The 11,079-nt window shown below is 45.6% G+C and overlaps 1 protein-coding gene across 1 annotated transcript; it reads left to right on the top strand.

The window, feature by feature from the left end:
* Positions 1 to 382: 382 nt before the first annotated feature.
* LOC136450670 (protein RETICULATA-RELATED 5, chloroplastic-like) lies at positions 383 to 10,120 on the top strand. The gene is given in 16 exon segments (XM_066451228.1): positions 383 to 415; positions 418 to 978; positions 980 to 1,294; positions 1,578 to 1,769; positions 1,771 to 1,788; positions 1,896 to 2,156; positions 3,031 to 3,117; positions 3,955 to 4,005; positions 5,796 to 6,010; positions 6,480 to 6,609; positions 6,937 to 7,467; positions 7,723 to 7,830; positions 7,967 to 8,080; positions 8,082 to 8,513; positions 8,798 to 8,920; positions 9,489 to 10,120. Coding segments are annotated over 16 exon segments (3,336 nt in total). The 3' UTR covers positions 9,654 to 10,120.
* The last annotated feature ends 959 nt before the right edge of the window (positions 10,121 to 11,079 follow it).

Below are 11,079 nucleotides of genomic sequence, written 5' to 3'. Positions count from 1 at the left end.
CCCAACTAAACATAAAACTAGAATCGACCCAACCTTCCCACCCAAAAAAAAAAGAGATGGGTTCAACCTAACCCGCAAAAGTGAGTATGATCCAACCCATCCTACATCATCCCAAACCAAACACTCCGTAGTAGTCCAGTGTTCCAGTGAATCAGTGATCAGTGTGGACGCCGTTGCGATTTGCAAAGTCAAACGAAAGAGATGACCTGGCCCACCCTGCCATTCAGTGCATAGCACGAAACGGTTTTGCCTTCGCTTTTGCTTACGCGTACGCGCGGCGAATCACGGCGCTCACCTTCCAACCGGACTTGACTCCGCCTCGGATTCCCCGCCAGATCTCATTTCTCGCCCCAACCCATACCGCCGGGCGCCGGCGGTGGCCATGATGGCCACCGAGCCCTCGTCCCCGGGGGGCCCTCGTCCCCGGGGAACCCCGTCGAGGACCTCGAAACACTACCCCTCGACTCCTCCTCCAGTGTCGGTGTCGCGGCCACGACCGACCCACCTCCTCCCCCCTCGTCCACCTCCTCTCCTACCGCTGGCGAGAACCACGGCGCGTTTCTGGACGAAGAGGACGAGGATGGGGTGGAGGACTTCACGCCTCCCCCGGCTCCCCACGCCGCTGCGGCTGCGACGAAGTCCCGCGAGGCGTCGCCGGGGTTCGCTGAGATCACTGTCTCCGAGCCTAGGAAGCACGCGGAGCCCGCGACCGGAGCCGTTGGCGTCATTCCAGGCTCGGCCAGCTACGTCTCCTACCTCATCGCCACTCGGGTGCCCGACGGCGGCGAGTTCCGCGTGCGTCGGCGCTTCCGCGACGTCGTGGCGCTCGCCGACCGCCTCGCGGAGACACACCGCGGCCTCTTCGTACCGGCAAGGCCCGACAAGAGCATCGTCGAGGGGCAGGTCATGCAGCGGCACGACTTCGTGAACCAGCGGTGCGTCACGATCCAGCGCTACCTCCGCCGCCTCGCCGCGCACCCCCGTTGTCGGCCGCAGCCCCGTCCTCCACGCCTTCCTCACCGAGCCTAGCGGTATCCCCACTTCGGACGGTGAGTCCCCCAGGTGGAGCCCTGCGATGAGTGCTGCCACGTCCATGGCTGCTGCCGCTCCAGTGACGCCTACGAAGAGTGGGAGGGACTTTTTTGGGGTGTTCAAGGACCTGAAGCAGACAGTAACCAATGGGTGGGTGGCAGTAAGGCCACCTCCAGTGGAGGAGGAGATCGACACAAAGTACCTTGTGCACAAGGCCAAGCTTGAGGACTTGGAGAAGCATCTGGTGACAGCATCTCAGCAGGTAACTGCATATTTGCAAAGGTTTGATTTGCATGCTGTAGACTCTGTCTCTTGTTGTCATTACTCATTACAAATACGTATTTGGTACCATTTTTGTTCTATAGGCAGAAAAAAAAACAGGATAAATGAATAAGGTGAATAACTTCTGAGTGCTTGCTTGGAGAAGCCCGTACACTTGCATTTTGCTACATGTAGAAAGATACATTTTATGCATCATAAGTTTTCTGTACTGTGTACTAGTGCAAAATAAACTAGCTAATCTATTACCATGGCATCATTTGTAGGCAGAGGCATTTGTTAAAGCTTATGACGATCTTAGAGCAACGACTGGTGTCTTGGGAATGTCATTCATCAAACTGGCTAAGTTTGAAAAGGAGCAGGCTACGTGTAGTTCTCAGAAAAGACAAGCTGCTGACATCAGTAATTTTGCCAGTGCTGTTGTTAGAGTTAGCAGATCACAGGCAAAACTAAATGCCTGAAATTGTAAAACATCTGGTAAGTGGGGTGACTTGAGTAAAGGAATATTTGCTTGGACATATGCTTTTAGGATTATTGTTTTTTCCTTTTTATTTTGACATGTTCTATGTTCTATGCTTTTGCAGGGCATTATCCATGAGTACATGGAGACAATGGCTTCTGTTCATAACGCTTTTACTGCTCGTTCCAATGCTTTGCTTCGTGTGCAAAATTTGTCAGCAGAACTATATTTCTTGCATACCCGGGCGGGAAAACTTGAATTTGTATCATCGAGAGGAATGGATCAGGAAAGATCAAGGTATCAGAAGATAGAAGAACTGAAAGAAACAGTAAGAGCCACGGAAGATGCAAAAGCACATGCACTTAAAGAATTGGAACTTATCAAGGTAATTCATCCAAACTTATAAAACAAAGAAGGTGTACATTATGTGTGACAATTTCAACTGCGATATTGTTATTACTCAAACAGACCCACAATTATTATCTATATTCTGCAAGGATACCAAAAATATGTTCATAGATTATTCAGTTTGCAGTACATTAGGGATATAATTTTTAGGTTATTTTGTAGCATGATGCCTAACACTAGCTAATGCTATATATTTGGATAATCCGCTGAAGCAACCTGACTAAATCTATTTGTCATAGTTGTTTGTGCTATGGAATTCTCATTAGCCAACACTTCTTTTGACCATGTCCAGTTAACATTTTTCCAAGTTAAGCTCACAGAAGCCAGAATGAACGAGATAGTAGCTGACATGTTGCTAAGCAGCCAAGAGTCCAGATTGTCTGATTCTAGCTATTGTCATGTTTGAGCTGTGCTGGAAGTATCAAGAATTTTAGAGTACATGCATTGTTAATGAATTTTCTGTTTATCAATTGACCTTAAAATTTTAAAACACATCCTACTGCAATTCAAATGCTAGGTTATGCTATCCTGTTGACAAGATTCCTTTAAGAAAAACCATGTAGGCACAATTTTTTTGTGTGAAATAAGTGCTTTCATTTAAGTATTAGAAATGCATCCATTTCAGGTGATACAAAAATACTGGTATGCATTGCACCATCAGCATTTATGTTTCAACTCATAGTCAAACTCACTGTTTTGTCTGGAGTTTTGAATCATAGATACAACTTTCGCAAGTACTTGGGAGTTGGAACAAGGTTCCACTGTAGAAATTTAAATCCCAAACGTTGCATTGCAGTTCAACATGGAGTATATATGACGTTTCTTTTTTATTTTATTTTATGGTAATGCAGGAAAACAACATGAATGAAATTAAAAGATTTAACAAGGAAAGACGCCAGGATTTGGTGGAGATGCTGAAAGGCTTTGTATCGGATCAGGTAGAAGCTCTCAACTCCTGCGATAAATTGGTTTATGTTTTGGGTTGTTGTTCAGTTTGCAGTACATCTTTAGTTCTTTAACAAAAAGAAAATATTAATTTAATCAGTTCAATAATCAATCTACTGTATTGCTTACTGTAGATCTATCTTTGTACCTCCATGTTTTTAACAGTAGTATTTGCCTGCTATTTGAACAAAAGGAAAAACATGAGTGCTAAATGCTAGGTCTGTTGTGCATTTTTAGCTCGTTATTAAAGGGTCATGTGAATTTTGTGTTATTATATGTGTTGCGCGCGCGCATGTCCATGTGTGTATTGGAGGAAACAACGAGGCAGCAGAACTAGAAACCTTCAAATGCAGTCTCAGCTTATAGCTGATATGCTGGAAAAGCTGTGGAGTTAAGACTTGTGGGATCATTTGAATTACCTAGATCTAGTGTTCATCTGTACATTGGTAGACAACATCTTGGTTCTAATCGGTCTCCTGAACACAATTGTTACCAATGAAATGTATTGCCCTTATTTTACCTCAAAACGATATGCATTATGACCATTTCAGTTTTGCAAACCCTTTCGATTGAGAAGAAACGAAATTTCCGAAAGTTAACATCAGACAGTTTAGCTGCAATTTATGAAAATTTCTGTAATATAGGAGTGCACAATGTACTGTTCAGAGACAGTACCTTTGCTATCTTGTATCTCCTTTTTGGGTGCAAAAACGCCCACCTAAACAAATAGCATCCAACGATGCATGTGAAATTAGTCAATCTAACCATGGAATGATGGAAGTTATTGAAATTTGGATCTCTGATTTTTTGTTTTCTGTTGCTATGTTCAGGCCACATACTCGGATCATTTTGCTAGCATATGGACAAAGGTAGCAGAAGAAATAAAAAGGATATGCAAAAAGCAGCAGTTGAAGTAGGATGTACATATACAGGTGAATTTGAGCTAGTTATTGTGCAGCGTGAACATAGCTACACCATTGAGAATCATGCGAGGCTTATACGCAGACAAGAGACAGACCACACTCTCCATCCCCGAAGGGACACATTTCTATGGATTTTTCTGGGTATTGGTATCTCCAGTTGTGTGCCTGAAAATTCTCAGAAAATATAGTATTACCATTTTCTGCGGCATCTTTTTCTCAGCCTGGGCTTCATGTGAGTTTTTTCCCTGTGCATTTACATGGAACCAGTCGGGTGAATTCCCTACCACCCGAGATAACCAGACACATAGTTCTTTTTTCCCTTCAGTGAAGTGTTGCACACTTGTGCTTACATACTTGTTTTCGTTTTTACTTTACATATCCTCAGTCTTTTCTTTGACCCATTTTTGAGGAAATTTAACTATGTTCTGTAAAATCATTGTTTTCCAAATTGGCCTGAAAGGTCATGTTGGCGTGCAATGCAAGGCCTAAACTCAAAATAGTCACACGAGGGCGTACCCAGTGCAGAGAGCTCTCGCTATGTGCAGGGTCTGAGGAAGGGTGTCAGTGGCAAGCCTTACCCTTGCCTTGTGCAATACGAGGAGATCCGTAACTCTAACCCGGGACCTTCCGGATCACAGACGGTAAGATTCTATCGCTTGCACCAGGCTCGCCCTTCAAAATAGTCACACGAGGGGTGGCCCGGCGGTGGGTCTCCAAAATCCGAATCGCGGTACACCAACCGAGGGCCACGTCTATCCAAGAAAGGTGAGCCACTCGTCTTGCAAAATGCTGACTGTACATGAGCGTGAGCTAGTGGCTGCTGTGGCACCATGGTGTCCCTTTTGAGGCCATCGGCTTCAACATCACTGCTTATCCTCTTCACGTAGGCACCAGTTTTGTTCCGTTTCGGGCCTGTAACTTCTGATCCTTCTTCCGAAGACTTCTCTCTCGCTTCCGAAGACTTCTCTACCGCGAATGCTGGTTGCCGCTCCAGCTCTGCCATGAGAAGTCGCCACAAGAAATCCACCCAAAAAACTAGCCCTGTGAGGCTGTGCTGCTTGCTGGCGCCGCCGAGCAGCGCAAAGAGTTTCGTTGCCGGTGAAAATCCAATTGGAACTGGGGGCGCGCATTGCTCTTTGTCCTCAGCGACAGAAACAAACTTGATACGTAACAAACTTGACAGAAACATGCTTCAAGTTCAAATCACTACTGAGATGCAAAACAACCGAGATTTCGAAGAGTCTATTACCTACAGTACCAACCACGGAACCACCACAAGCTGCCCCGTGTTCTCTGAGCCCTCCATTTCACCCCCATCACCGGGCACCGGCGCGGGCGCGCCTCGCCGCCCCCGCCGCCGTCTCAACGCACGGGAATGCTGCCGCACGCGCCATCCAGAACCCCGGGGGCCTTCAGGTTCAAACCGCACCTCCCCACCAAGCCGCCGCTCCTCATCTCTGCTACCTCCACCCCCACCCCTGCCTCCGCCTCCACGCGCGGCCGCCTCTGCGCCGCCACACGCCGGGACCTCCTCGTCCTCGTCCCCTCGCTAGTCGCGGCGTCCACCGTCCTCCAGTCCCTTCCCCTCGCCGCCTCCGCCGCGGCAGGCGATGACAAGCCTGCCCCACCGCCGCCGGCGCAGGCGCCCGCCGCTCCGGCCTCGCCTCCGCCTCCAGCGGAGGAGCCGGACGCTGTCGAGGGTCTACGACGCCACGGTCATCGGGGAGCCCCAGGCCGTGGGGAAGGACGCGCGGCGGAGGGTGTGGGAGAAGCTGATGGCGGCGCGGGTGGTGTACCTCGGCGAGGCCGAGCTCGTGCCCGACCGCGACGACAGGGTGCTCGAGCTCGAGATCGTCAGGAAGCTCGCGGCCGCCTGCGCGGAGGCCGGGAGGAGCATCTCCCTCGCGCTCGAGGCCTTTCCCTGCGACCTCCAGGAGCAGCTCAACCAGTTCATGGATGGCAGGTAGTTGCAGTTTGTGTTAACACAACGAATCTTACCACTTTGCTAGTTGTGACAAGTATAGTTGAGCAACAGTACATATTGAATTCCTCGCTGTGATGTTGCAGCTGCAAGTTTGATATCCATAGATGTAGAGAAGTCGGGAAATGGCTTATGGCAAGAGGCAAAACCGTGGCTCTGCTAGGATAACTAAACAGATTTGTCTTCGAAGCTGTATATATAAAACTGGTAGTTTGACCCTGCTCCCAATAAACTGCTAAGTTCCATCCTCGAGGGTTTGCTGTAATTATCTGTATCTACTAGACTACTAGTATTTTGAGTTTTCGACCATATAGGTTCCACGCAGGTTATGCTCAACCAAAGTCCTATAATGTTGGTTTTACCTTTTGCCTATATTTGTTCAATCTTTGGTGTAGAAAGCCTTCCAATACTTCATGTGGATGAACTTGTAACAATTCTTTGCATTATGCAGAATTGATGGCAATAGCTTAAGATTTTATACATCTCACTGGGCACCAGAGCGATGGCAGGAGTATGAACCACTTTTGAATTACTGCCGTGATAATGGAATAAAGCTTGTTGCCTGTGGAACTCCACTTGAGGTAATTAGTAATTGATTCTCACATGTGATTCAGGCATATTGGAGTCATAAGGAATCTTGTTCGTTTATACTTCTGAACTTCGGACTCGTAACATTCTAAAATTGTACTAATTTAAAATTGATTTGCAGTTTCAAAAGGGAAAGCTTTTTTTTTTGGTACCATGTATTGTAATGTCTTTGCCTGCTTAAGCACCTCTGCTACATGCCTTTTCAACCCTTCCTAGTAAATCTCTGATATGAAGCATCTTTGATATGTAAATGTAATATGTAAGCTTAGCTTACCCTAAATTACTGTGTGAAAATTATCTAGTGCTTTTTTCTTGACTAGGTGGTAAGAACTGTGCAAGCGGAAGGAATTAGAGGCCTTTCAAAAGCTCAAAGAAAGCTTTATGCTCCTCCAGCTGGCTCAGGCTTCATTTCTGGTTTTACATCCATCTCAGGCCGATCATTGATAGACAAAATTTCATCAACTCGTGGTTCCCCTTTTGGCCCAAGCTCATATTTATCAGCACAGGCAAGAGTAGTTGATGATTATACCATGTCCCAGACAATAATGAAAGAAATTACTAATGGAGATCCTTCAGGGATGCTCGTTGTTGTAACTGGTGCGAGTCATGTTATGTATGGACCACGAGGAATTGGTGTTCCCGCTAGGATATCTAAAAAGATGCAAAAGAAAAAACAAGTTGTGATACTCCTTGATCCTGAGAGACAAAGTATAAGGAGAGAAGGTGAAATCCCTGTAGCTGATTTCTTATGGTACTCTGCTGCCAAGCCATGCAGTCGGAATTGCTTTGATCGTGCTGAAATTGCTAGAGTTATGAATGCTGCTGGCAGGAGACGTGAAGCTTTACCTCAGGTTATCACTCACTCTTTCTCAGTATAAGTTGAGTGCTCTTGATGCTATATGTATTACCTGCTTCCTGTAACATCTTGGGAGTAGTTATTAGTCTAAAGGAAAATGTAATCAGTACTTGTTGTTATACATGAACTGTAGAACAAGAAAATATTGTTATGAACTTATGATAACTCCTTTTCAAGTCTATCTTGCTATGATAAGTACTCATATTTTCTTACAATAGAGCTGACTGAACTTCCTGTATTTCTATGACAGGATCTTCAGAAAGGAATAGATCTTGGTGTAGTTTCTCCTGAGATATTGCAGAACTTTTTTGACCTTGAGAAATACCCTGTTATGGCGGAACTGATTCACCGTTTCCAAGTAAGCAGCTCCTGTAGTCTTTATCTCTCACTCTTTGTCTTTCCCCTTTTAGAAATGCCAATTAGAAATGCCAATTAAAAATGCCGCTTAGTACATGGTTAAATTGTTGAAACTTAAAGCTGGCCATTTTCTGCAGGGTTTCCGTGAAAGGTTGCTAGCAGATCCCAAGTTTCTGCATAGATTAGCTATTGAAGAGGGTATATCAATAACTACCACTCTTCTAGCACAATATGAAAAACGAAAAGGACGGTTTTTTCGAAGAGATCGACTATGTTCTCACTGATACAATTAGGGGTTCTGTTGTTGACTTCTTTACAGTGTGGCTTCCTGCACCTACAATTTCGCTCTTATCTTTTGCCGACGATGGCTCTGGTGAGAGTGTGGAGCTTCTGAAAGGAATTTTAGGATCAGTGCCAGATAATGCATTTCAAAAGGGTATTGTTGGGCAGAATTGGAACATTAACCAGAGGTTTGCATCGGTGCTTATGGGTGGTCTAAAACTTGCTGGCGTCGGATTCATTTCTAGTATTGGAGCTGGAGTTGCTTCAGATGTCTTATATGGTGCCCGTCAGATTATTAAACCTTCTGCAAGTATGGAAGTGGGGCGCAAAAGAACTCCGATCTGGAAAGCAGCAACTGTTTATAGTTGCTTCCTTGGAACATCAGCAAACCTGCGATATCAGGTAGTTTGCCAAGAGCATCTTTCTGTTTACTCAAGTGATGTTAGTTATGAGAAGCTATTTTGTCGGTGGTTGCATATATTAGGACATATGTCATTGATGGTTAAAATATGTTGTAATGTTACATGCTGAGAATGGGAGTTGGTAACATCAAAATTAGGCCTTGCAACTGCAGCTCATCTGCAATCAGTAACTTACTGATGCATTAGATTATCCAAGTAAATGCAGCTTATAATTTCCTCTATTTTTCACAACAGTGTTAACCTTTTCCAATGAACATGTTTCAGGTCATAGCTGGTCTGATTGAGCATCGGCTAGGAGAGGATCTGATGGCCTACTATAACCAGCCACTTCTTGCTAGCCTGGTGTCCTTCGTTTCAAGGACAGTTAACTCATACTGGGGAACACAGGTTTACCACTTTTGCACTTTACATTAACCCTATAATGTTTTGGTATTTAAATTGGACTTTTTAAGCTGGCTGAACACCAAAAACAAGTGTTCTCCTCTTTCTTCGAACAAGAAACTTTACAGTCTGTGTCTCTTTCTTATTTTAGCATAGGACCAAAGATGTTAGAATAAGGTATGCTAGTGGGCAACCCTCCGATTCCAATTGATTGGTTTTTTCAGTTTGTAGGCATAGTTAGGAGGCAACTCAGTCTGCTAGGCACTAGCATTGGACTCTGGAACTGATTGCTTTAATTCTGGCATTTTTATTTTGCCTGTTCAACTTTGCTACATGAACTTCAGGATATATGATCTTAGGCTGGTCCTGATTTAATTGAGATAAAAGGAACCATCAGTACTCCTTACAGTTTATTGTTGCTTCTTGAATGGGCTTTTTTTATTGAGAAAATTCTATTGAATACGTTGGGAAGGAAATTAAAACCTTACAATAGAAGGATTTGATGGAATTCAGTGATTTACTCATGGTAGTATTTGCACTACATCTCGCTGTACTGACACCATGATTCTTGCAGCAATGGATCGATCTTGCACGAGCTACAGGCGTGCAAAGTACTAAGAAAGAGCTGCCTTCTCCTGAGGTTTCGAGCGCATCTGAAATGCCACTGCTAGAATGCGGCACGACAGAAGTACAGAACGTGGACGACAGCAGTAATAACCAATCAAATGACTTGACATAGTCATCACGCAGTGACCTAATTTGTTGTGGCCATACAAACAAAACACAGAGCAGCTTCCTTCCATGACACACCATACACGATACACCTGTACAGGCATATAAACGAGATGTCTTCTTAGAGCCAGATTGAAGCTTAGCCATCGCATCATGTGGAGAGACAAATCTGAAATTCTGAAGAGCAAAGCTTTGAAGACTTTCACATTGTTATGATCAGAAAGCCATTTTTACACCCTCATGGGGTGAATACCGTTTGTACATTCACAGAGGAGACGATCGAAGACCTTTTTTTTTTGAATCCTGTACAGCATTTCACACGTGAAGTTTGATCCAAAACATTACTGGAGGCAAGGATCAGGGTTGTCGCTTGTGAACTATGATACACCTTGTATATATGCACTTGAATCCAGAGTGCATGTGTAATTTTATTGGCTGAGCGGACTGTGCGACGGTCTGACGTTTCCTGTGGTATTTGCTATGGTGTGATCAAATCAGTCCCTATGTGGTCCTACCAAACAGCAGGCTAAACTGTCTTCACCTCTGCCTTTCCAACGCTGGTGAGTGGTGAACCATGGCAACCTCGGACCAGGCGACTTTCACCCGTCAGCAGATCTGATCCCAGGAAGTCAAAATCCAACGCCTGATGCCTGCCATGCAAGTTTGCCTGATGTCAAACCAAACAGGCTAGTTTCACGTGGCATTTCTTCCTCGTAACCGCGTGTCTAGAGTACAGAGCACTGCACTTACGAAGCCGCATGTATCCCTTGCAGAACAGAAGAGATGTATTGGTTCGTTCAGACTTCAGAATCATCAGATCGCTCTACGCTCAAAAGTCTGAGACAGGGAGGACAATGCTCCAAACGAATGGGCATCTATCACCTCGTGCACAGGTTCTACCTGTTCCTTCAAATCAAATACAGTACAGCGCAGGGATCCATCAGGCCGTCACGCTCGTGCAAACCAAACCCCGGTAGCCTTGGGCCGTTGTCGCACGAATCCAGTTCCCGAGTCTCATCAACCATCCAACGGAGCACTGCTTGGTTTTCTTTATCACAGGAACCTAAATATGCTGTGCTGCCTCACACTCCCTTCTGTCTTTGGTTTGGAACCACTGAAAAACATATCCAAAGCCCAACAGTAACAGCACCGTACTGTGCAGTGTACAGGCGTAAGTACAGCCAATACACTGACGCCTCACATCTTGCCAGGTTGGTTTGCCTGCCGCTGCCACATGTAGCCGCGGCAGCCGAGGTCAGGCCCCGAGCAGGAGCAGTTCTCTCCGCGCGACGCGGATGGAGATAGAATAGTCAATAGTGCATTAGTAGTGCCTGCCTCCCTGGCGCAAATGACGGATTCCACGAAGCTTCGTCGCGGTTTCTTCCAGTTCCTCACCGGCATGGGCGCATGGCAGCATCTCCAGACGGTCCAGC

The sequence above is a fragment of the Miscanthus floridulus genome, chromosome 5 (genome assembly GCF_019320115.1).
Source record: "Miscanthus floridulus cultivar M001 chromosome 5, ASM1932011v1, whole genome shotgun sequence".
In the NCBI taxonomy this organism is placed as follows: Eukaryota; Viridiplantae; Streptophyta; class Magnoliopsida; order Poales; family Poaceae; genus Miscanthus; species Miscanthus floridulus.
This window is presented reverse-complemented; position numbering and strand designations above follow the sequence as displayed.